The sequence below is a fragment of the Elephas maximus genome, chromosome 1, assembly GCF_024166365.1.
Source record: "Elephas maximus indicus isolate mEleMax1 chromosome 1, mEleMax1 primary haplotype, whole genome shotgun sequence".
In the NCBI taxonomy this organism is placed as follows: Eukaryota; Metazoa; Chordata; class Mammalia; order Proboscidea; family Elephantidae; genus Elephas; species Elephas maximus.
In genome coordinates, this window is record NC_064819.1 from 99,276,906 (window position 1) to 99,303,885 (window position 26,980).

At 37.4% G+C, this 26,980-nt stretch overlaps 1 protein-coding gene across 4 annotated transcripts in view; it reads right to left on the reverse strand.

The window, feature by feature from the left end:
- The window catches only part of FKBP5 (FKBP prolyl isomerase 5), a 119,859-nt gene that overhangs the window by 37,148 nt on the left and 55,731 nt on the right, over nt 1-26,980 (reverse strand). For 3 of the 4 annotated variants that reach the window (XM_049891742.1, XM_049891860.1, XM_049891930.1), the window contains exons 2-5: nt 23,044-23,169; nt 19,814-19,958; nt 6,578-6,720; nt 5,520-5,634 (exon numbers count right to left, since the gene is read on the reverse strand). In XM_049891742.1, the coding sequence (XP_049747699.1) occupies nt 5,520-5,634; nt 6,578-6,720; nt 19,814-19,958; nt 23,044-23,148 (508 nt within the window). In that variant the 5' untranslated portion in view covers nt 23,149-23,169. Of the gene's footprint in view, nt 1-5,519; nt 5,635-6,577; nt 6,721-19,813; nt 19,959-23,043; nt 23,173-26,980 lie in introns of all 4 variants that reach the window. The other variant, XM_049891800.1, reaches the window with a different exon arrangement.

Below are 26,980 nucleotides of genomic sequence, written 5' to 3' on the forward strand. Positions count from 1 at the left end.
TGTTTACGCCACCCAGGATAAACAGAACCCCCCCAAAAAAACCAAACCTGTTGCCATTGAGTCGATATTGACTCATAGCAACCCTACAGGACAGAGTAGAACTGCCCCATACAGTTTCCAAGGAGTGCCTGGTAGATTTGAACTGCCGACCTTTTGGTTAGCAGCTGTAGCACTTAACCACTACGCCACCAGGGTCTCCAGGGTAAACAGAGGGTAGAAAAAATGAAATTAAGTGTCTACCTTGTGCTAGGCACTCTTCTCCATTTAACTCTCACACCTCTGTGGGAGTAAAAGACCACTACTCCCATTTTACAGATGAGAAAACTGGATGCTCATTGTGGTCAAGTAACTTGTCTAAAGTCATAAAAATATTAAGTAGTGATTCCAAGATTCACAATTCAAGTCTATTACGTGCAAAGTCTGTGTTTACCCCAACTACTTCACTGTACCTTTACAGAAAGTGACAGAAACATAGTAACTCTTATGTATCTACGATGGTATATTGTAATGAATGATCAGTGTCTATTGTTCTCTTTCACTATAATTTATACTTTGTTTTGAATCTAATATGGGTGATGCTACAAAGAAAGGTAAACTAGTAAAACTGGGATCTCAAAAAGAACAATGTGATCTTGGTTTCTGACAGGGACCACCTTTAAGGCACCCTCTGTCCTCCTCTCCCACATAGCTAACTTGTTTCAAAGAGTGAAAGCCGGTCACCTAAACCTTGATAAAGGAAAATACAGTACAATAAATTTCCATTTTCATAAAATTGATTTGTTCCAGAAAACCAAAAAGGGCTTTTGGGAGAAAAAATAAAATTAATCTTTTACTCTAAAATTCCCCAGAAAACAGCATGCTAACAAAATGAGAAACAAAAGATCAGTCACTGCCCTTTAATATACTTGGAAACAGAAAAAAAAAAAAAAATACAGTTACATGAAGGATTATTCAAATACATTTAAAAAATTCCATCCATAATACACTACCCTCCAAGCAAAAAGAAAGTAGACATAAGAGAAAAATATATATACATACAGGCATCTGCTCATTTCTGCAAAAGAGAAACAGAAGAATAAACCAGAAACTAATGAGGCTGGCTACCTACAGGGGGTAGGTAGGAACGAGGTGAGAAAAAAATGGGGAAACGGAAATGGGGTAGAGGGGATGAGAGGAGAATAGTACTTCTCAATATACCTCTGTGTACAGTTTAGAACTATGATAACAGTTCCCACACTTCAAATACAAATAAGTAAATAAATAAAATCAGAGTGTGAGGGGAACCCAAAATGGAAAACAGATAGTAACAAATGAACCTAATTGTATTACAAATGAATCTCATAACCACACTGAAAGCAGTAAGGAAGAAAAAAACTAACCTAAGTTGGCAAACAGTGTTTTAAGTACACTGTAAGGCTAATGACAAAAAACAACTTTACAAAAATATTTCCTACTTCAGAAGTTTGTTTTTTATAGGGGTATGGTTTAGAATTCTGAAACTACTTCATGTACGGTTGTTGTTTGCTGTCGAATAGACTCTAACTCATAAACCAAACCCATTGCTGTGGAGCTGATTTCGACTCATAGCAACGCTAAGGACAGAGCAGAACTGCCCCATAAGGTTTCCAAGGCTGTAATCTTTAAGTAAGCAGACTGCCATATCTTTCTCCCATGGAGCAGCTGGTGGGTTCAAACTACCAACCTTTTGGATAGCAGCCAAGAACTTTAACCAATGCACCACCAGGGCTCCTCTTCCAAATCATAGCAACCCTATATGACAGAGTGGAACTGCCCCATAGGGTCTCCTAGGCTGTAATCTTTACAGGAGGAGATTGCCAGGTCTTTTCTCCCACAAGAGCAGCTGGTGGGTTCAAACTGCTGATCTTTCCATTAGCAGCCAAGTGGTTAACCATTGTACCACCAGGAGCACTTTATATGTGTGTGTGTGTGTGTGTGTGTATATATATATATATTTGTTTATATTAAACCCATTGCCACAGAGTCAGTTCCAACTCATAGCAACCCTATAGGTCAGAGTAGAACTGCCCCACAGGGTCTTTACGGACGCAAACTGCCACATCTGATGGGTTCAAACCACCAACCTTTTGGTTGGCAGCTGAGCACTTAACCACTGTGCCACCAGGGCTCCTTATGTATATACTAGGACTGAGCAAATAAAAGGATAATTGTGGATAATGAGAGCCATGTTTCTCACTGTCAGAGAAAGGAGTTTCAAATGAACAAAGAGAGAAGTCTAGAACAAACCTGTGGTGTTGGACTGGAATTGGAAGTGTCGGTATGAACTTAAGTTTTTAGCATATAAAGATATAAAATATATGAATATAAAAATATGTCACAGATGTGTGTGAATGCATGTTGAGTCACATTGATTTTCCTAGCTGTCAACTACCAGGATCTAGAAACAATGACATCCCATGGCACGAGCACACCAAACATCCAGATGTCAGCTTCTAAATACTACTCTCCAATAAAAGAAATCAGCACTTCTTACATAAATCATCGATTCCAGGGTTAGGGTAGGGAAGTTACAAGTTGATCCTAGGACATCTTTGGTGCCAGAAAGTAAGAAAGTGCTTAAAAACAGTAAGGGCAGGTTGAAAGGACACAAGAACCAACCTGAAGGAGTTTCCAAAAGCCAAATCTAGGACAATTGGAGCAGCACAATAAAAAGAATAGTAATGACTAATAATCTACAAAATAAATATCCATGGATTCATACTGATATAAATTACTGGATAAATAGGCTGGGGAGAAGGGACAGATTTTCTTTAGAGTAAAATTCCAATTAATAAACGCAGAAGGAATGATGGAAATAGAAAAATTACCATTAGGCAAATACCATGGTAATAAATGTTGCATGTAAAAATCATTAATGGGTGTTAAAATTAGTGTGTGAAGGTGTAATGTAAAACAGGATATTTGTATAGTCTCCTAGTATCTCCCAACCAGACACTTAGTAATTATAAAGAGAAAAATAGTAACCTGGCAGACCCCCTCCTTAACCAACTGATCCAAGTTAACATCAGTTAACTAAGTTAACACTGAGATGGCAACCATCATGTACCACCTGATAATGATTAACCGAGGAAGGCACAATACATGGCATTTTTCAAAACCTGCATAATTTCAAGCTAATCATGGGGAAACATCACACAAACCCATACTGAGGGACATTCTAGAATATAACTGGCCAGTTGTCTTCAAATGTGGCACGGCCAGAGGAGCTGTCATAGATTGGAGAGGACTAAGGAGACATGCCAAGTAAACACAATGTTGGATCCTGGACCAGAAAAAGGAAATTAATGTGACAATTAGTGAAATTCAAATAAGATCTCCAGATTTGTTAACAGTATTGTATCTATGTTAATTCCTGATTTTCGTAAATGTTCTATGGTAGGCAAAATGTTAACACTAGCGGAAGCTCCGTGAAGGGGATAAGGGAACTCTCTGTACTAGTTTTGTAACTTCTGTAAGTCTAAAATTATTTCAAAACAAAAAGTTAAAAAAAAGACTCCCATCGAAAATATTAACTTAGTTTGCTTCAATTCAAAGTCCCCTACTTCTATGGTGGTTGTTTTGTGGTAGTGTCTATAATTGAGAAAAAGTTTTTCCTTTTAATTTTAATCTACAAAAACAACCAGTTTAAAAATATATATTATAAACTATTTAATTTGGGGGTCACTATATCATAACAAAAAAATTTTTGTATAAATTTGATAATTTTCGTAATAAAAATTTTAAATACTTGTAGAAAAAAATACTTGTAGGCAAACTGCTTAAGGGCTTATTAATATACTAAAGATAACTTTCTATCAACCCTATAACTTCCATAAACATTTCAAATTACATCATAGAATTTTTAAGGCTAGTAGTTAACTCAGAAATCAAGAGGTCCAACCCTGCCCCACTGGATAGGAAGGAAACTAAAACCCAGAGAAACCAACCAGTAGCAGTTGAGTTGATTCTGCAACCTACGTGTTGCAGAGTAGAACTGCGCTCTACAGAATTTTCATGGCTGTGATCTTTCAGAAACTAATTGCTAGGCATCTCTGGGTGGGTTTGAACCCCCAACCTTTTGGTTAGCAGCCAAGTGCTTCATCATTTGTGCCATCCAGTGAATCCCAGGGAGGGGAGGTCTAATTAGAGTCAGCAGAGGCCAGGGCTGAGCCTGGAACCCCGATCTCCTGACGCTTGGTCTGCAGTTACTTCTCCCACATTAGGTATATGAGCTCCTCTTTATCCTAAAACTTATCGTGAACAATTGTCTAAACATTTCAACTGCAATAATATAATAACAGTATTTATAGACACTTACAATAAAATTACCAACTAAATTCAAATTAATCTGCCAGATTCACGAAAATGAAATATGGGTCCAGTAATATATACAACATTAAAAATAAGCAACTACTTTAGTTTACTGTTTTAAATGATCTCTTTATATCTTAAATAGGTCTTTTATCTAAGTGGCCCTATACGGTCACTGTGAGAGTCAGCATTGACTCGACAGCAAGGGGTTTTTTGTTTTTTATCTAAAAGTTCATGTTCCCATCCATCCTTATTTAGTGATCTGACTTTTTTCTTAATAAAAGCTTTTCTCTCTTTCTCTGTTTTCTCACAATTCTCTTTCTAGAAAGACTTTCGCTCAGTAATGGCACCTTCTAAACATTTACCCATGCAGAAAGCCTCCAACTAAATACCAAATGTGTGTCAGGCACTGTAGGTGATACTGGAAACATAAAGGTGAGGAAAGACTGTTCCCCGTGCTCTCCCTCTATACTGAGGAAAGCGGGCAAACACTGATTATGATACAAAGCGACAACAGTGTACTCAGCGCTACATGCAAAGTGCTCTGGGAGGGAATACCAGTCTTCAGAGCTGTCCATTCTCCCACTTGGCAAATGAAGAAATGGAATAGCTTCAGATCACGCGGTAAACAACAAAGCAGGACTTGAACCTAGCCCTCCTGATGTAGACTAGAATGAACACTATTATCTAATTTTCATTAAGCTCGTGTGATAAACTGTTTTTTATCTTGATGACAGCAGTGCGATGGGCTGGAGAGTCTTGGAGGTGATTACAATCTACTGTTTGTTCTGTTAAGTAATTCTGTAACCTGGGCCAATTTATATAACTTCTCTGAACCTTCCCACTGGAGATAATACCTCATAAGGCTACTGTGAAAAAGATATACATAAATATGTGAAGTGATTAATGCAGTTGCTGGCACACCACAGGAGTCAACAGACTGAGAATTCCTCGAGGTATGGGATTATCTTTTATTTATCTTTGAGTCTGTAGAGGCTGGTATGGTGCCTGGCACATAACATGTTAATATTACCAAATGAAGTCATTATTAAATAAATGTTTAAGGCTATTCTTGATATACTCAATATGCTTATTTCTATAAATATATATATATTTTTTAAATCTCTATTTCATCCATATAAGTGGAATCCAACTTTTAAGGACTTATTCTCTCTCATAGCAGTACTTACTTTCTACTGTTGCTCCTTCGTTTGGGTTTGAGTATCCCTCTCCCTTCTGTTTGATTCTCCGGATAATGCCTCCATCTTCAAATAAATCCTCTCCTTTGAAATCGAGGAGCTCAATCTAGAAAGGAAAAAGGGATTTGACTGAGAAAAGACCAAACAAAGTCAATTTAATATAGGTAAAAGCAAGGGCAACCCTATTCTTTCATTTTATGAAATAAAAAAATCTATTAAAATATTTATCTATACATCTTAGTTAGTGGAAAAGTAGGGAAAAAAAAAAAAAAACACTGCACTTTTGAATACCTGGAAAGAGCCTTCATGTAATGATAATGTCTAGGACTACATCCTGTGGGGCTGTGGCGCAAAGACAGACAGGAAATACTAGGAAAACTGCTTTGTGGGCAAAAAGCCAGAGCTACGAGGTGCTGGCACAGAACTATTTTGTCTGACTCTGAAGCCACCACTTTTCCACCCCGGATTCTTGGAGTTCTCATCTTAAAATGTAAGAACAAATCCTATAAATCAGGCCTACGAAACAGGTTTATTTTATCTAGTTAGGATGGTCCAAGCATTTTCTCAATTATTTTTTAAATCAGGTTTTGCCAAATACGTGTAATTCAACACAGGATGAATACATATTATTACCATCTACCACTTCTAATGAAGAAGTGAGATCTGTGACAATCTGTAAACCTTTATAATATGCAAACACCTTACAAGCTGGTTTGGGCATATTTCAATATTATCTCCAACCTTTCCATCCTGTCTTCTGGTCAATTTTGAGCATGTCATACTCACACCACTGACCAGAACCTTTATTTCCAAGTCTGGTATTGTTTATTTGGATATGATCTTTTTATGCCAGAGACAGTTTCTAAGAAAGCACTGGCAGACACCCTTTGGGTTTGTGGGAAATAATTCAAGAACCCAAGCTCCAAAATAAATAAGTTGGATCTGATTCTAAAGAGCAAACTTAGTTCCTTGTTTCACTGACTGTTGTCTCAAAGGCAGGGCCATAGTAGGGCAGATGCTGACAAGACAGCATCACAACACATACGTACCTCAAAAAAGAGAGTAGCATTCGAGGGAATTTTGGGGACACTGCCAGCTGAGCCATATGCGTATTCTGGTTTACACAGTAAGTGGCAGATCTCTCCTTTCTTCATGGTAGCCACTCCAATGTCCCAAGCCTTGATAACTTGGCCTAAGAGAAAGGAAAAGACAGTTGGAAGCTATAAACCATATTTTAAAGGACTTAACTTCCATAAAACAAAAATTCAAACCAATTTCTAACTTCTCATACTACACTAGAAAGTATGGGCTACAAAATGACAGAATTCAGTAAAAGCTACACATGAGAAGTAAATTATGATTCTTTGAGGGGTATCAGAGAAGATTCTCTGCTGAGGAAGGCGAAAGCAGTATCAATTTCCAAAACATATTTAAATCAGTTTCTCAAAGATTAATGGTCTTTGAAAAGGGGCAGTAACATAATCCATCAAATGTGGCTAGGTTGTAGTTGTTACTTAATTCATAATTTCAACCATAATAATAAGGCATGTTTTCTAGGCAGAGGCAGAACCAAAGTACTACAGAAAATGAAATTTGTCATAAGGAAGCTTATGATTTAGTTGGGTAGAGAAAACCAACAAACAAAAACAACTAGAAAAATATAAATTGCATTAAAGGGTCCATGAAACAAATTTCTTCACAAAATTTAGTATCAGAAAAAAACACTTTTTTCTAAACCAAATGGTAATGTATCCTTTTGTCAAATCACAAGAACTTTAGAGCTCAGAATATTTTATTTTTTGCCCTACTTCCAGGAAACTAAAAGTTAAATTTACTGCTCAATTGCAGAACTATATTAGCCTATTTAATTACAGTTCCTCTTATATATATCCTTAAGTATACCTTATTGTAAAAGCAGCCTTAAATTCTTTGGGAAACAGAACAGAAAATCTAGGCAATTTAAAGGGATAAAGCACAAACTTGAAGTGCTGTGTCGAACAAAAGCTTAAGCATTCAAAGTGGTATCAGGTAAACAAGGAACCCCAGAGGAAGTAAATTTGGAAGACAGCTGTTGTCTTGGGTTGAGAGAACACTGGGATTAGTGTTCTAAACACTGGTACAAGAACACTGGGATTAGGGAAGCCCTGCGTAAAGGGATGTAGGTAGGGGTAGATAAGGCATTTGTGGCCAATGACTTCAGCTTAGTCTTCATTAAGTTATTACAACTTTTCAAAACATCAGCTATACTTATCTTAGTTAAAAATTTATATAATACATGCCTATTATTTAAAAACACACGAGGATATAAAGTGAAAGGTCATCCAGACAAAACCACTGTTGTTCTTTTGTATTCTTCTAGAATGAGCTGTCACTTAAAAAAAAATATTTTTTAAACACAAATGACAGCATATTATACTTTGTTCTGAACTGTGTTTTCACTTAATATATATCTTTTTTTTTCCATTTACTATATATCTGGATCATTCTTTTCTATCAGCAGAAAGGAGGATGTGCAGCTTAGTGTTTAGAAGTGCAGTCTGCTCTGAACTCAGACTAACTGGATTTGACCACTTGGTCTGCCCCTCACTAGCTGTGTGAACTGGGGCAAGTTATTTAATCTCTGTGCCTCAGTTTCCTCATCTACAAAATGAAGATAATAACAGTACCTTTCATAGAGAGTTATAAGAATTATTTGATATGTCAAATGCCTGGCACAGTGCCTGGCATATAATATGTATTTAACAAACCTCAGCCGTCACCATCATCATCATCATGGTTGTCACCTCAATACAATAGATCTACCTCATTCTTAATGGCTACATAATATTCCAGTCAATGCCCTATTGAGAAACATTAGCAACAGTGCTCAAACGAGGATGCATATTCATATGTGCTTGCCTACTTGTGTGAGTGTATTTGGAGCCCTGATGGAGCCATGGCTGTAAACCAAACAGTCCCTGTGGAGAGCTGGGGGTACAGTGGTTAAGAGTTGGGTGGCAAACTGCAAGGTTGGCAGGTCAAATCCACCAGCCACTCCTTGGAAACCCCATGGGTCAGATCCACGCTGTCCTATAGGGACACTATGAGTCAGAATTGACTCAACAGCAGTGAGTTTGGTTTGGAGAGGTAAGTATATTTGGAAAGTAAATTTCTAGAAAAACAAAAGTGATATGCATTTTAAATTTGACAGATATTACCCAGTGCCCTTCCAAAATGGCTAAAAGAATTTATATTCCCTCCACACATGGTTATACTGTGAAAACAGTCCAGAATCATCAGAAGAAATTCAAAGTCTGCTATTGACAGGCTTCTCTTAAAGGACCACGCCATGATTAATGTGAGCCATTCAGAATATGTGTGTGTGTAATATTTACTGTCAACTCTGATATCTTAAGGCAAATACCTTACATGCCTCTTCAAAAATATTTTTATATTGTGAAGGTACTACTGTACATTGTTCAAGACATTCAGCCAATTTCTGAGGAACAATGCTTTGTGCTAGGTACTACGACTATAAAAGTAACCATTCCATTTTTCCTTCCAAGGAACACACGGTGTAGGGTGGCTATTGTTGGGTGCCTTCAAGTCGATTCCAACTCTTAGAGACCCCCTGTGACAGAGAAAAACTGCCCCGTAGGGTTTTCTTGGCTGTAATCTTTACAGGAGCAGATTTTCAGGTCTTTCACCGGCAAACACTAAAATAGAGTGTAAACAAGGGGAATGGAAGAGGGAATGAATAATTCTGCCTAGGGGTGAGGATGGGGGCAGTCAGCAAAAGCTTAATTCATAGATGATATCTATGCTAAGCCTTTGAAGTTGGAAACATCAGCCTGTCAATTAAATCCACAGGAGCCCCAGGCTAAATAAATCAGGCCTGTGCCTTTGCTTTTCTTCTCAATTGGAAACATTAAAGGTTCTTTTACACAGAGCTTCAGGTACTGAATGAAACTCACTGAGCAAAAAGCCCTGCCAACCTTGGGGCTCTCTTAAAAAGCATTTCCCTTGATTTTAAAAAGTAACAATATTCATTATAGAACACTTGGAAATATAGAAAAGCATAAAGAACACAATTAAAAACCTCCAAAATTCCAGCATCTGGGAACAACTATTATCTATTTTTTTAATTCATTTTCTTCCAATTATGTATGTACACATTATTTGCATATTGAATGTTTATATATACAATCTTAAAACTGGGATCATACTTTATTTGGTTTTGTAGCCTGCTCTTTGTATTTCACAGTATATGAGAATTTTTCTTGTTGATAAATAACTGAAAGCATGACTTTTAATAACTATATATTATTCCACCTTATGAATATACCATAATTTCATCACTCCCCATTAACAAACATTTAGGTTGTTCAATTCTTTTTTTTTTTTTTTTACTATTATAAAGTTTCACCTAAATCTTTATGTGAATTTCTTTATACTATAAAAGCCTCATACCTGACATAATCAGAACTATGGTTGGTAGGTTAATCAAAAATGCTACTCTAAGGGAGGAATCACTGTATACATACCTCAAACTTTTTTTTAACCTAATACACATAAGAATAGTATCTTAATTCACTAGCCTTGTGTTGGAAGGCAAAGGCCTTGTCTCTAAGCGGCTTCAGTGATAAGAGTGCCCTATCAGCTCCACTACTTAAATCACGTTCACGATGTATTATCTACAATTTACAATGTGAGCTTCTTTTAAGTGGAGCCAGGACCAGAAGACACTTGTAAAGCAATCGATGAGCAGAATTCTTCTGGTGAAAATCTGTTCTGAAAGGCCTAGTTATTTCACCTATATTTTTGTTGTTGTTGTTGTTGTGCCGTGGAGCGTATGCTGACTCACTGCGACCCTACACCTACCCCTAATTCAACAGCCATTTTAAAAAATGCTTTCAGCAACTCACGTTAATAAGTCTTTCCAAAGCATTCAACCTAGTTTTCATAGGAGTAATTCCTCTTTCTTTTTACACTCATTCAGTCTTTTATCTAATATCTAATGAAATCACAAAATTACAAAAAATACAAAGGGCATAAGAAAGTTTTAACCAACTCTTAGTAAGAATCTGAGAAAGAAAAAAAGCAGCTCCTGCATCTGGAAACTGGCTGGACACTTACAGCAAGGCCTCAGTGTTGTTTGCGGCTGCCCTAGGGCTCAAAGTTAGAGTTATACTCCTGTTGGACATCAACAATCTCACAAAACATCAACATAAGATAAGGTCACTCCGAGACCACATAAAAGTGAGACAAAACAAGACCACTTCAAAATACTGTCTAAGCACAGACAAAAACAAGGTCACTGTGCAACCGACAAAATACCAAACACCCCCCTCTCCTGGCTCACGTGAGTGACTGCTGCTTCTCTAGCAGTTCTGCTTGAGTACCACTCTAGTCTGCCCTCCTCTTGGAGAAAATTTCAGATACTCAAGCACTGAATCTCCCCACATCCTCAACAGCATCCAATCCTGAGCAAGATCACACTTCTTCAACTCTCCCCAAACCACCTAACACAAGCCTAAACCCTATAATAACTCCTTTCTAACTTTCTCTTCCTGAGATACCCAATGGTTCCCAAATGCTGCACATTCTCCCTAGCCTCAACAAGTAATAATTCCAACTTGTTCAACTATAGGTGTGTTCCTGGTGGTCTCTGGCTGGAAAGCATCGACAAGGCCACTAAATGGTGGGAGCAGTGTGGGACCACACCACAAAACAATAAACAAGTGGTATCACTCTGTATGTTTACTAACAAAATGGAGAGTATCAGTCTGGAGTTGGTTAGGTGAGCTTCTACCATAAATCCTTAAGTTAAATTCCCAGAAGTAGAATTATGGGGTCAAAGAGCATAAACATTTTTAAGATTCTTGATCTTTAGGATCAAAGGTAGTAGGTATAATACACCAGAATATATAAATGCAATTTATTCTTACAGCTAATCAAAGCTTTATTAGCTCAAATACTATTTTATCAATTTTGGGGGTCCTATTCCATTTGTTTAACTAATTGCCACAGAGCTGATTCCAACTCATGGCAATCCCATTTGTGCACAGTAGAACTGTATGTACTGCATAGGGTTTTCAAAGCTGCAAGCTTTTCATGATCTACTCTGACAGGCTAAACCATTAGGCACTTGAAGACAGATATCATGTCTTCGTTATTTTCTATTTCCCAAAGACCTGTAACACCACAATATTGTACTCAATAAAGGAACAGTTATGCTGCGATATCTAATTCAAATGGAGCCATAAATTTGCTTAGATTCCCCCATTCTGCTCTCAGCCCCTGCCTAACGTGGTTCTCTCTGATCCCCACACAGCAACAGAAATGGGAAGTATTCGTGTCTGTTGCAAAGTACCAGCAAAAGCCAAAGTACTTCTTAAAGTTTGCTGTCTATCTGGCTCACACTTTTGGGGAGAACTAGAAAAATTAAGTATTTTGGTTTTAAAAATCACCCTTCCAAATTCTGCATGCTCCTAAAAGTTAAGTAAAAAGACCTTAAGAATACATTGAAGTGGGAATAGGTGAAAAGCAAAGATGTCACTTTGAGGACTAAGGTGCACCTGACCCAAGCCATGGTATTTTCAATTGGTTCATACACATGCAAAAGCTGGACAACAAATAAAGTAGATGGAAGAAGAATTGATTCATTTGAATTACAGTGCTGGCAAAGAATATTGAATATACCATGGACTGCCAAAAGAAGAAACATATCTGTCTTGGAAGAAGTACAACCAGAATGCTCCTCGGAGGCAAGAATTGAAGACACTTTGTCTCACGTACTTTGGATATGTGATCAGGAGGGACCAGTCCCTGAAGAAAGACATCATGCTTGATAAAGTAAAGGGTCAGTGAAAAGAGTCCCCTCAATGAGGTGGACTGACACAGTGGCTGCAACGATGGGCTAAAGCATAGCAATGATTGTGAGGATGGCACAGGACCTGACAGTGTCTCGTTCTGTTGTACACAGGGTCACTATGAGTCGGAACCCACTCAGTGGCACATAACAAGAACACAACAGCTGAAAGTATCAATAGAAATTAAAATGGAACGCACAGCTAAACCACAAACAATTCATATGAAGTTGGCTACAAGTTACACATTACTACTGTTAGTTTGTTGTTAGGTGCTGTCCAGTCAGCTCATTGTGACCCTACGTACAAGAGAATGAAATGTTGCCGGGTCCTAAACCATCCTCACACTCATAGATACGTTTGAGCCCATTCCTCTAGTGTATTTTACTAATTATAAATTTTGCCAAGGCTTAAAGGTACATGACAAAAATAAAATATCTCTATTAAAAAAATCAAAAGAAAAGAAAAACCCAACAAAACACTAAAAATAGGAACTAGGCCCACAATGTCAAGCACGTAGCAGCAATCATTTTGCTTTTGGTAAACCTCATATATCATTCCTCTAAGGAAAATGTCTGGTGTAGAGCAGATTCTCAGTAAATACTGCTGGACAAGGACCTACTTTGTTTTTATACCTTGCTCAGGCTGTGTTTTAAACCTTTTGGGACTATCGTAACTTGGCACGGCCTGAATTTGAATCCTAACTCTGCCACTTACTATCTATCTTTGGGCAAATTACTTAATTTCTCTGTACCTTAGTTTCCTTATATGTAGACCAAAAAAAGGTTAATTATAGTAGCTATAAATTGAAAATTAGAAACTTTTCCTCCTTGAAAGACCAATTAAGGAAATGAAAAGGCAAGCCAGAGACTGGGAGAATATATTTACAAAACATATCTAACAAGGGCTTGTCTTATTGAATACAACTCAAGAAGAAGACAAATGATTTTTTTTTAATGAGCAAAAGACACTAAAACCACATTGAGATACCACTTCCTATGCATGGGAATGGCTGAAGTTAAAAAAAACTGACAATATTCGACTGTTCTGACAGGGATCACAATAGAGGGTCCCAGACAGACCTAGAGAAAAATGTAGAAGGAAATTCAAACTCACAAAAAAAGGCCAGTTTACTGGTCTGACAGAGACTGAAGAAACCCCAAGAGTATGCCCCCTGGACACCCTTTTAACTCAGTACTGAAGTAATTCCTGAGGTTCACCCTTCAGCCAAAGATTAGCCAAGCCCACAAAACAAATGATAATACACGTAGCTCAACCATGTATATGAGACAAAATGGGCACACCAGCCCAGGGACAAGGATGAGAGGGCAGGACGGGACATGAAAGCTGGACAAATGGAAATGGGGAACCCAAGGTCGAGAAGGGGAGAGTGTTGACAAGTCACAGGGTTGGTAACCAATGTCACCAAACAATATATGTATTAATTGTCTAATGAGAAACTAGTTTGCTCTGTAACATCATCTAAAGCACAACTAAAAAAAATAAAAATGGCTGGTGGGAATGGAAAATGGCACAGCCACTTTGAAAACCAGTACGGCAATATCTTGTAAAGATAAACATATACCTAACTATATGACCAGCACGTCCATTTCTAGGTATTTATTTACTCAAAACAAATGAAAACATATATTCACACAGACTCGTATGTGAATGTTCAGGGCAATATTATTCACTATAGCCACAAACTGGAGACAATCCCAATGTCCGATTTGAGTGGATGCACAAATTGGGGTATCTCTACTGCGGAATACTACTCAGCTCTTCAATGTGCATGAATCTCAGAATCATTCCGGTAAGTGAAAGAAGTCAAACACCAAAGACAACATATGGTTTCATTTTATGAAATTCTACAAAAGGCAAAACTGTAGTTGACAGAAAGCAGATTAGTGATTGCCTGGAAAAGAATGACTGCAATAGAGCACAAGAAAACGTTTTAGGGTGAGGGAACTATTCTGGACTTCGATGTACTTGGTGTGGTGGTGGTACATCAAATTGTACACTTAAAACGGGTGAATCTTATTATATGTAAGTAATACCTCAATAAAAATTCAAAGAGACTTAGAAACAAATGGTAATATCACTAATTGCTACCTAACGATCCTAAATAAATTGTACAAAGAATCTTTAAAAAACAAGAATAGTAGTATCTAATAGGACTGGTATGAGGATTGAATGAGATAATCCATGTAAACACCCTTGGCCTGGCCAGGGCTTCGAATTAGTTCATTCTAGTTCGATCCCCTGATAAGAAGTTGCATTTCCACCCCAGATATACCAAATCAGAATCTACATTCTAACAAATCTGCAGGTGACTCTTACGTATAACAAATTTTGAGAATCACTGCTCTACTTGCGGTTCTAAGAATTGGTCCCTAGGCAGCAGCACCAGCATCACCTAGGAACTTGTTAGAAATGCAAATTCTCAGCAGGGGTTTGAACCAACTTGCTGGTTCAAAGCCCTGGGCCTGACATTGCAAATCCTTCAAAGCACTGGCTATTAGCCTTCCAACACATATATCCCTCCTCTTACCCCAATATGCTAACGGTGACTAGATCAACAGGTATTTTGACTAATGATCACAGATCATCATGCAACAAATAAAGTTCTATTAATGTTAATGGAAGATCACTGATATTTGCTTCATTACGGTTTACTCTTAAAAGTGAGAGGGAAATATAGGTAATGTGAAGAATCCAAAATGATTGTTTCTCTTCTCCTCAAATCTGGGGGAGTAATATAATAGATTAGATTTTTACCTTCATAATCCCCAGCCACGTTAGTCACAGGCCAAAGCACCAAAAACAACTTCAGTGAAGCAGCTTTTATCAGGTATCACCAGACCTTTACAGAGGTGGGCAAGGGTGTGTGTGTAATGTTATGTATAATTTTTGTGTTCCTGGATTTACTTATAAGAACAGGGGTAGAAATAACTCTTTCATCCCAAAAATCTATCTCCCCCCTCCCCCACCATTTTAGTGGTAACATATTTGCTAGGGGAAGGGAGGAAAAGAACAGAAGCCCTATTACGAAAAAATATACATACATGAAAATTCTAAACCATTCTTACTTCAACTTATTTTAAAATGAGGTATGGATACAATTCTAGTAATTCAGAACATGCAATAAAGATGTAGTTAAGAAAACCCAGTGAGGGGAACAATCAACTCTTCTTTCTAATTTCTGAAACAGATTCCACAGTAGTACCAATCAGTTCTCTTAGATTTAGTGCTTGTCTTTCAAGACTTTCTGGGGTTAGAAAAGATGATTAAGCATTGTTTCAAAGGTTTGTATGCAGGCACGGTAAACAAGGGCCGTTAGGGCCCAAACTGCTGTAACACAGTTCTTGTCGCAGCAAATAATCCTAATACTGTAACAACAGCAGTAACAAACATTTCAGCGCTTACTATGAGTTAGGCTGAGTGCTAAGCACTGGTGTGCGTTATCTTATTTAATCCTCAACTTAATAATATTCCCATTTTATAGGTGAGGAAACTAAAGCACAGAGTTCAAAAGGTGATACAGAAAGAAAAATGGACACAGACACAAACAATGTGTCGGTATAGATAAAAATTATATATGTAAAATCTATGATGTACGTATTTCTTAATATGATTTTTATAGATATACTCTTAAAATTCTATTTTAAATATTGAGGTCACAAAAGAATTCCCAAATTAGCATGACTTCCCATTGAAATATTTGTATTTATTCCCTTGCGAGAAGTAAAATATACAGAATTCAAAGGACAATATTTATGCTACGTCCGTTTATATTATTTTTCGGCATTCTGATGATGTAACTACTACTATAAAATATAACTATAAAACTATAAATTCCCTAACCAATGTTTCTTATTTTATAGGCAACTAAACACATTACGGAAGCCCTGGTGGCGCACTGGTTAGGGGCTACAGCTGCGAACCAAAGGGTCGGCAGTTCGAATCCACCAGGTGCTCCTGAGAAACTCTATGGGGCAGTTCTACCCTGTCCTATAGGGTCGCTATGAGTCGGAATCGACTCAATGGCACTGGGTTTGGTTGGTTTAAACACATTACGTTATAAAAGTTTTACCAGAAGTATATGTATCTATCCTAATGTTTCTAATTATCATCTTAACAGGGCAAATACATGATTTTTTTGTTCCTGTACTCTTTACAGAGGTACAAGAATAGAATCACAGCCTCTGGACTAGTCCTAAAGCACTCCTACAGATTCTTTCCCTTTACAGAGGAGGATACAAGGAGCAGGGAAGGTTAAATGGCTTACTCAAGTTAACACACCACAGGGAGCAATGAAGACAGGGACTCTGGCTTCCTATCACCTAGCTGGGTGTACTTCCCACAGTCTCTAGAAAGGCGCCAAAGGTACTGAGCCACCTAAAAATTGCCCCTTTTCTCTCTCAACTTGTATTTTAAAAAAAGAACTCAGAAAAATTTTTCATTCTGTTCAAGATTCTAATAAACATGAAAGACTCATTTACCACCAAGTTTTTACTGTAAAAATCTGGGTAGAGAAGGTGGCAGCATAAATTTCCAACTCCACTTGCCAAGATAACTGCTGAGAGAAGACCTGTCATCTCAAATCTATCAACTTCTTTCAGAGAAAAATTCTAAAGATACAGTGAGGGTCTGGGGGGCAGCAGGAACAAAGAGGTCTAAAGAGGCCTGTCACTCTGAGGTCATCTAAATGAAATAATGACATGATAGGCATGCCGGTAGTCCTGAGGAGTCACATCCCTAAATCAACAAAAATGAAAAAAATTAACTGCCATAATTAGCTGCTATGTCAAGAAAAAGAGTCTGTTTGATTGTGATTGCTATCTCACTTGACACAAGATTAATCTCACACGAGCCATTAACTCACTAAGGACCCAAAAGACAAGAAAGCAGTAGTATAGCCGGCTAGCACTAGAGACTGGAAAGAATACAGTGGACAGGGAACAGAAGCCACCATGACATGCAAGTGACTAGAGGTCCCAGGGAAGCCAGAGAGGCACAGTTTAACTTCTTACTTCCTCACTTGCTATATCCTTTCCAAGATCCATGCTTAGTGAGCAACTCAACTAGGTACTGAGTTAGGAAAAGAGATTTATAGTCAACATTGAGCCATGGAGGTGGACAGGGAGATTACCCCTTTCCTCTCATACTTAATCTGGGAATTGACACCTTTGAACTATGGTGTTGGCGGAGAATAGTGAATACACCATGGACTGCCAAAAGATCAAACAAATCTGTCTTAGAAGAATTACAACCAGAATGCTCCTTAGAAGCAAGGATGGCGAGACTTCGTCTCACATACTTTGGACATGTTATCAGGAGGAACCAGTCCCTTGGAGAAGGACATCATGCTTGATAAAGTAGAGGGTCAGCAAAAAAGAGGAAGAGACTCAACAAGATGGACTGACACAGTGGCTACAATAATGCTCTCAGGTAGAACAATGATTTAATTCTGTTGTACGTAGGGTCGTTATGAGTCGGAACTGACTCAACGGCACATAACAACAACCATTCAGCCATCAACTTCCAGCAAGACACATGGTTCAAAAAGTTCACTTTGATGTATGTCCTATTATTCTCCTTACAAGATTAAAAAATAAGGACACTAAATTAACTGGACATTTAAAAGCATTAGAAAAGATATCAGTAAAAAACACATTTAAGACTTGTGAACAGTTGTTTCTTCACCTTTATCTCTCAGAACTTCTTTACATCTTAAAAACCTGAGGACTTAACAAGAGCTTTTGCTTATATGATTTATAACTACTGATATATAACACATTAGAAATAAAAAATATTTACTTACTAATTCATTTCAAAATAACAATATCCCCATTATATGTTACATAAGTAGTTAATTTTGATGAAAAATAACAATATTTTCCAAAGCGGCACTGTTTTACATTTTTACAAATCTCTTTAACATCAGAAGACAACTGGATTTTTAAATCTACTTTTGCATTCAATCTGTTGTAACTTTGGTTGAAGTACATGGAAAAAATACAGCCCCACAAAGACATATAGAGTAAAACCTGTGAAAACCAGAAAGTGTGTAAGGTCAAAAAACCTGTCAGAGAAGGAGAACTTCAGTATTTTCCACTAATTGAGACTGACAGAAAAGTGGTAACACTGTACCCTGTCAGAGGCAGAAAACTAAGACCTGAAAAACAAGGCAATTCCAGCTCACAGGTTTCACCATGTTGGAAAAGGCAGCATTTTCAGTTAATTGTGAAAAGAATTCATCTGATACCACATCAAAACTGACAAGTGGCAATTCCATAAAGTTTCGCTGCATTTGGAATCTGAAACCATATCAATGAACTTTTCATGCTCTGTTACATCAAAATCTGTTGGTCTATGTTGAATTGGTGTATATTCTGTTGCGTACATTCTCAACAAGGAAAAATAAAATAATTAAAAAAAAACTATACTTTAACAACAACATAAAAATCTATTGGTCTATCTTGCACTTTGAATAGATCATTTATCCATGCATAATTTTATAATATCTTATAGGGGTCACTGAGAAAATATTGGTTACTAAGTTATTCAGATCTCCTAAATGTTGGTAATTTCATATACAATATTAAAGATCACATTCATTAATACTACTACTGATCTCATCAGAAGTCTTTTAAGTTTGGGGAAGCTGTCAAACTCACAGTAGCAAATACAAATTTTCCAAGATTGTAATTTTCACTTGAAAGTTCAAATTTTATCAGTGGCAAGAGATATTATTAGTTGTTTTCCTTGAAGTGACAGGCTCACTTGAATCATTTTCAGGAAAATATCTGCCAAACACCAAAGTCTGAATAATCATAGTTTGCCCGTCAGTTGTTTTTCCAAGCAAAAAGTGTTTCATGAAAAAGGCGCAGCTAGTTCAGCTTGCGGCTAAAACAAGTGCACAGTGCCTGTCCTTGAGACAGCCAGTATATTCTACTTTATGTGGGCTTCCCTTTCCATCACAGGATATCAAAACAATGTGTAAATAAGAGTTGAGATTTAATAAAATTAATAATTTCTATTGCTTTATCGCAAGCACATTAAGTGAAGCTAGCTTTTTTTTTTCTTTTTTTCTACACAGTGAATAAGTGGCGGTGGGAAAGCCACAATTAAGGTAAGTTTGCTGTCACTGTCCTGATTTATGCTAAGGCACCAGGAATTTTAACCACTGTAACTTTTTATCATCAGTGCAAACATCAACACAGTAAAAGGGCAAATAACATCTTAGTATTATTAATAATTTTGACATCACGGATGCCCTAGAAGAATCTCACCAATCTCCAGGGGTCCATGGACCATACTTTGAGAACTACCGTTTTAAAATATCTTTACTTCTGGCAAGGATAGGATCCGTTGCTTCTGTTAATACAAACCATAATAAGTCTAAGCAAAACATAACTCAAAAAATACTCTTACCTTTGCCAAGACTAAAGACAAATGGCTCGTTTCTATCATGACTGGAATCAAACTTCTTTCCATTTGACAATTTTCCTTTGTAATGGACATAAACTTTGTCTCCAATCATTGGCGTTTCCTCACTAGTCCCTGCTCTTTTGACAATCTAGAAGAGACCAACATCAAGAAAAAGGAGGTGGAACTTTTTACTTTTAATCAGGGAATAAAAAACGTCACAAAGTCCATTCAACATCACTTAGGTAGAGTTACAAATGAACTATCGTCTGTCCTTTCTAAAGGCTTCTTTCACATTTCTCTCAATAACCTTCACTGCTAGAAAATTATCTTTTATAAATCTAAATCTTTTATGCTATATTTAGCTTTATCCCTGATCATATTATTTATTCCCTCAAAAGAATTAACCAATTGGTTTAATGCCCCATACTTTGACACTAAAATTACTCAAAACAAAGACTTGAGAGCTAGTCCATATACAAATGGAATTAGACTAAAAAGATGGTTGGGCTTTTATTCATTTAAAAAGATGCCTAACACAAAATTTCAAAGGTCAGATTTTATTTACTTCCCTCCTTTTGCTTTGCAATGGTTTAATTTCAGAATTCCCAATTTCCTGGTACAACAGGTTATATTTCCCATCATTTGAAGACTATTCAATCTGTAAAAAACATTAGTATCATTGCACAGTTTGATACAATACTGAATAACTTGTTTTCCAGTAAACAAAAGGCCAAAAAAGCTCCAAGCTGAAAAAAAAATACTTAGCTATCATTAAATCCAGTATATTTATTTCGTTCTTGGCAGAGCAAGCCACTAATGCAGTGGGTCAGTTCTGGGAAAAGAAAATCGAATCCAGGAGCACGGTGGTGTGATGTATTCTGTCAATCATCTATGCCAAATTAATAATTTTTATCAGAAAACAGAGGATGGTAGCTGATGTCCATTAACATCCTTTTGGCGGGGGGGGGGGGTCTGAATTTTTATCTAAAGAATTCAGTTATTTGCTCCTAAATTCTCTGATGTATCCTCTGCCCCGCTCCCATATTACCGTACAAACAGGTGAACTTTTAGATTCCACACCTTGTTTTTACTCAAGAGTCCAAACATTCTTTAAAGAAAAAAATCATTACTGTCCTTCTAGGACTTAAAAGAAAAAGAAAAAAAGTTTCATAGAAGTAATCTTATCACACCAAAGTCTAAAAGTAGTCATGTTCAAGATCTGCATGAGGTATCTGAGAGCCTATGACCAATCAACTGGCAGCCTCACATGGAGAGAGTCTGCATTTCTAGGATAATAAACAACGAATGGGCCTATCAGAGTCCGTCACCTACAAGTGATACTATGGAATCACTTTAGGGTTTCCCCAGCAAGATGAATTTGTGTCTAAATCTGGAATTGCCTTGAGAATACAATACAGTCGCAATTCATTTTAAAAGTATAAGCTCTAATTTTATCTCCCTGGGCAATTACTGACTTCCCAAACCTGCCTTGGTCTTTCCTTTTTAAAAAATATGTAATGGTTAAAAGAGCGATTATTATAGGCTAGGCACTGTGCTAAGTGCTTTCCACAATCCTCATAACTCTATGAGACAGATGGTGTTGTTACTCCAGTTTTACCAATGTGGAAACTTAATCACAGAGAGGTTCACTAAATTGCCCGAGGTCACACAGTTAGTCGGCCTATTTAATGTTAACCAAAAGCCTCACAATGAAACATGAACCTCTATACAGTGATAAATGGCATGATTTAAAAGACTTCCAAACTCAAAATGTTTCTTACAAGCCTAAAATTCTTATTATTTATTCCCTAGAACAAAGCAGGGTCTAAGGCAAGTTGGGGAATGTGTTCTTAGTATGGGTACTCTGAAAAGATGAACGAGAAAAAACATAAATAGAGGCAGGGGGATGCTGAGGACAATCTGCAAAATTTCCACCATTTCTAGAAGCATCATGGAGATTGGGATGAGTTGCTATGAGTCGGAATCGACTCGACCGCACATAGCAACTCATATAGTTACAAGGTCGAGAAGCCATCTGAAAGAAGGTATCATGATACGGATCTACAGCATAAAGGCTCTGTTCTCTATAGCTGCAAGTCTCTAAAGTTTGGCTTGGCACATAGTAAGCTAATAGCAATACGTGTATATTCTGAAGAGATTCCTGCACCAGAAAAAAAAGAAAAGGCTTTCATATAAGCAAGATTAGGCAAACTAAAAAACTCTCATTTGCTACTGCTGACAAAAGAAGATATTAAAATTCAGGATAGTAGTAATATTTAGAATGCACGTGTAAAATAATCTCTTCAGTAAAAGAAAAACTAACTATACAAAACTTAGATGTATAACAACAGTGTGGGAGAAATAGCACTTGTCCTTATTATGACTAAAGGCCTTTAACTTCTCTCAGCTCCAGTTTATTCACTTATAAATGAAAGACTCAATGGCTGTTCTGCTTGCCTCACAACACCATTATAGACACAAACAAGAAAATACATGTGAAAATGATTACAGAGTGTAAAAAACATACATAGTATTTTAATAAGGAAAAAAGAGACTTCAAAACCAAGTTATATTCTCTGAGGAAACTTCAAAAAATATCTTCATTGTACAGAGGAACACTATTTTTATGTAAAAATAAATCCTTTTTCAACTTTGCAAGACAACTTTTTTCCTTTAAAAAAAAAAAGCCTTTTAAACTGTCATTACCTAGCTTTATTGTACTTAAATGTGATTTTAAAACAGTATCCCATTTTTATACTCTGAGAATAGTGAGACACAGCCTTTTGTGTCAGATACAACCGGAGCCTGAACCCCAGATCTGTATTCACTAAGGTATATGATACTGGGCAAGGTACTTTATCTCGCTGGACTTCCGTTTTCTTACCTATCATCTGGGATTGAAAACAAATCTCAGAGTTATAAAGATGAAATGAGAAACTATCTGTAGAATCTGGCGCCTAGCAGGCCTCAATGAACATTATCCACTAGTCCCCTAACCAAAACCAAACCCACTGCTGAATTGATTCAGACTCATAGCAACCCGAACTGCCCCAGACAGTTTCCAAGGAGCAGCTGGTGAATTTGAACTGCCGACCCTTTGGTTAGCAGCCGTAGCACTTAACCACTACGCCACCAGGATTTCCAGTCCCCTAGCAGCTCCCCCAAAATGTTTTTATAAAAAATCTTTCCAAGTAGCAATTTTCTGTATGTGTCATTCATCCCTGTAGCCTCACCTTTAATACTCCTCTGTCCTTCTTGGAGGTAATATCCTCTCCTCGTTCAGCAACAGCTGCTGCTGGGCTTTCTCCATTGTTCTTGGCACCTTCATCAGTAGTCATTGTCTTTTACAAGTAGAAAACCTGCTGAGAAGAAACATACTTTAGTAAGGAAAAATATCACTATTATATGCATCTTAAATGCTCCTGGGAACTGGGCTTGACCCAACCTAAGATTTACTTAGAGCCAATAAGGTTAGACGCTGAAACAAAAACAAAAACATTTGCTAAGATCATGTATTGATGTCATCAGTCCGGTAAATAAAACATCATCCAACTCTTCAATTTCCCATTCAGCTCTGGTCCCCAGGGGGAGAACAGTAAAGTCAGAATTGGTAGTGATTATATATATGCCTGAAGATGATTACACACTGAGGAGTAGTCCTCTTAGCACTTTGAAATGTCCTTTTCCTACAGTCGAATTCTTGACAAAGAATTAAGAGCTTATCAGGTAATCTGATAAAAGAAATGACAAATGACCACAGTGGTAAACAGAACAGGCTTTAGAATCTGACAGCCCTGAGTCTGAGGCCTAGCTCCACAATATCAGCTTGACATTTGCAAAGTTACTTAATCCTTCTGAGGGATACAGCTTCTCATCTGCAAAATGAACATAGTACACTGCTCATAGAGTTACTGTGAGGCATTAATGAGATAATGTATGCTAAAAGATGTGCAGAGGGTCATGACTTAAAAAATGTAAGCATTTATCATCATTTTTATCGGGTCTTCGACAGGGACACAGTTTTTGATTTCCTACTCTGAATACCTACAAAATGAGGTTCTTCCTCCACAGGGCATTCAAAGCCTTTCATGATCTGACCCTAACCTGTCTTTCAGTTCTAGCTCCCACTACTTCCCTTCAGGAAGCTTATGTTCCAACCAAACGAGACCAATTCCATTCCCGTAACGAGCCCTGTGCTTTCCCATCGCTATGATTTTGGTCACTCTTTTCCTTCTTCCCAAAACATTCTTCTCCCTCAAATCCTTCCTTCATCATGATACCAGCCTTGACCCTATATTTGGATATTGTCTTGCCCTTTTCTGTACTTCCTTAGCACTTCCTTCAATTTGTCGTCTACAATATATTTATAAGTAGACACAGCTTATATCCCATCCCCTGCTGGATTTAAAAGATCCTTGAGAACAAGGAGCATGCTTTGTTCATATCTAGATTCCTTAGAATGTCTCCACCTCTTAGACTGTAAAACAAAAAGGGCAAAAAATCTGGAATGAAAGAAAGTAGGGGTTGTTCCTCTGCTCCTTACAAGCTGTTTGATATTGGCACTTTAACCTCTCTAAGCCCTTTTCCTACCTATGCAACTAGGATAAAAATAAAACAATATCTACTTTTTAGACTAAAGCGGACAATGCCTATTTTAAAAGCGCACTGTTCAAATACTATTTCTTATTGCTATTGTCAGTAACCCAAGAGACACTTTTACAAGAAGGGCAACCAGTGTTAAACCAATAGCCTAAACAAAACATGCCTCATTGCCAGCTGCCATGATAATTCTATTCTGTTCTCCTAGATGACCATGGAGTCAAGAATTAACCACTTCTAAAGCTATTCCACATTAGTCTAATACGAGACTTAAGGTTCCCTAAAGTCACCTGCTAGGCCCTTTTGTCTACATAGTCAAAAAGAGCTATTTTGCACTTGTGAAAAATATCTTACTGATACAACTAATAATTAGGCAACTAAAACTATATGAGTGTTTTAACCCACTTCCAGTTGATCTTTAGTGTCAACAAAGACATAAACCAAACTTTGCTGTGCCTAAAAATCTTCAGAGAGAATACCAAAAACCAAGGGCTAAGCCCCTTTGCTTTAATTTCTAGGACAGTTTATACCAGCAAACAACAACAACAAAAAAAAAACCCCAAATGCTTGGCCCAGAATAAGTGAAAGGACAGAACAAACCGTTCTTAAACAAACAACAAAAATTAAGTGCCTAGCTATACATGGTGCTGGGCTAGATAATTAGGAAAATTACATGAACAGGGTGGATCCTCAGGTTATAAAAGACTTTTCCAATGCACAGGAACATGTAAAAGGTTCTTCAAAAACAGATGGAAAAAGATCTTTTAAATTTTTTGTGGGTCACAGATGGTATCAATAGAAAAATGCACTCACATTAAAAAAAAAAAAATCCAAGGGCTTCACAGATACAATGACATCCATCAATATACTCCTGGGCAAACCCTGATTTAAAGCACTGAGCAAATTAAAACCACCAGGTGAAAGGGTTTTGGGGAACAGGACAGCCACACATACTCAAAGTATCACTCCACAGATTACTGATTGTTTAAAAAGACAAAAAGCCCTTCCAATGAAGTGATCTGATTAATACCCCCTTAACAAGTTACATGCAATCATAACTTACTTCTGCATCACCAATAATGAGACAACTTCCCATTGTAATATAATGGAAAGTATATAACATCACCTATGTGATACACCTATCAAAAATGTCTAACCTGAAGTTAATCAAGAAGAAAAGACAAAATAAGATTGTGAAACATTCTGTAAGACAACTGGCCTAGCTTTGTCAAAAATGTTGAAGTCATTAAAGGCCAAAAACATACAGAGGGCCTATTTTCGATTGAAGTGACTGAAGAGACACAACAACCAAATGCAATGTGTGATCCTTGGCTGGACCTTGGATTAGCGGGACAAAAAGTTATAAAAGCCTTCTCAGTTCAATCAAACATGAGAGACCAAATGGGCAACTCCTGCCCCAAAGCAGGAAGGGACAGGAAAACTGGATGAATGGATATGGGAAACATGGGGTGGAAAGGTGAGAGCAGCTGTCACATTGTAGGGATTACAACCAATGTCACAAAACAATTTGCATATATATTTTTGAATGAGGAATCTGTACTGTAAACTTTCACATAAAGCACAATAAAAAAAAATTTAAGTTAAAAGGGCATTTCTTAGAGAATTAGAAAATTTTGGAAAAGCAGATTGTATATTAGAATATTTCTGTATAATGTTCGTTTTCTGGAGTGTGATATGGTATTGTAGTTTTATGTAGATGAATATCCTTTTCTTAGGAGGTACATGGTGGAGTATTTAGGGATGAAGTGTCATCATGTTTGCCACTTACTTTCAGAACATTTAAGAGACAGAGAGTATGCACCCAAATGTCTCAAAAAACTAAAAACGAAGCATCGAGCAAGAATGACCTCAACACATCCAAAGGTGATACATTTCTTTTGAATACTCATCATTTGGGGTTCAGCTAAATTTTTTAAAAATATTTTTACTGTACTTTAGATGAAGTTTGTAGAACAATTTCTCATTAAGCAGTTAGTACACATATTGTTTTATGACATTGGTTTACAACTCCACAACATGTCAACACTCTCTCTTCTTAGCCTTGGGTTCCCTATTACCAGCTTTCCTGTTCCCTCCTGCCTTCTAGTCCTTGCCCCTGGGCTGGTGTGCCCTTTTAGTCTCATTTGGTTTTATGGGCCTGTACAAACTTTGGCTGAAGGGTGAACCTTAGGAGTGACCTCATTACTGAGCTGAAAGGGTGTCTGGGGGCCATAGTCTCAGGGTTTCTCCAGTTTCTGTCAGGCCAGCAAGTTTGGTCTTTCCTTTTTGAGTTAGAATTTTGTTCTATTGCTTTTCTCCAGCTCTGTCCGGGACCCTCTATTATAATCCCTGTCAGAGCAATCAGTGGTGGTAGCCAGGTACCATCTAGCTGTACTGGACTTAGTCTGGTGGAGGCCATAGTAGATGTGGTCCATTAGTCCTTTGCACTAATCTTTCCCTTGTATCTTTAGTTTTCTTCATTGCTCCCAAAGGGATGAGACCTGTGGAGTAACCTAGACGGCCACTCACAGGCTTTTAAGACCACAGATTCAGCTAAATTTTTTAATGAAA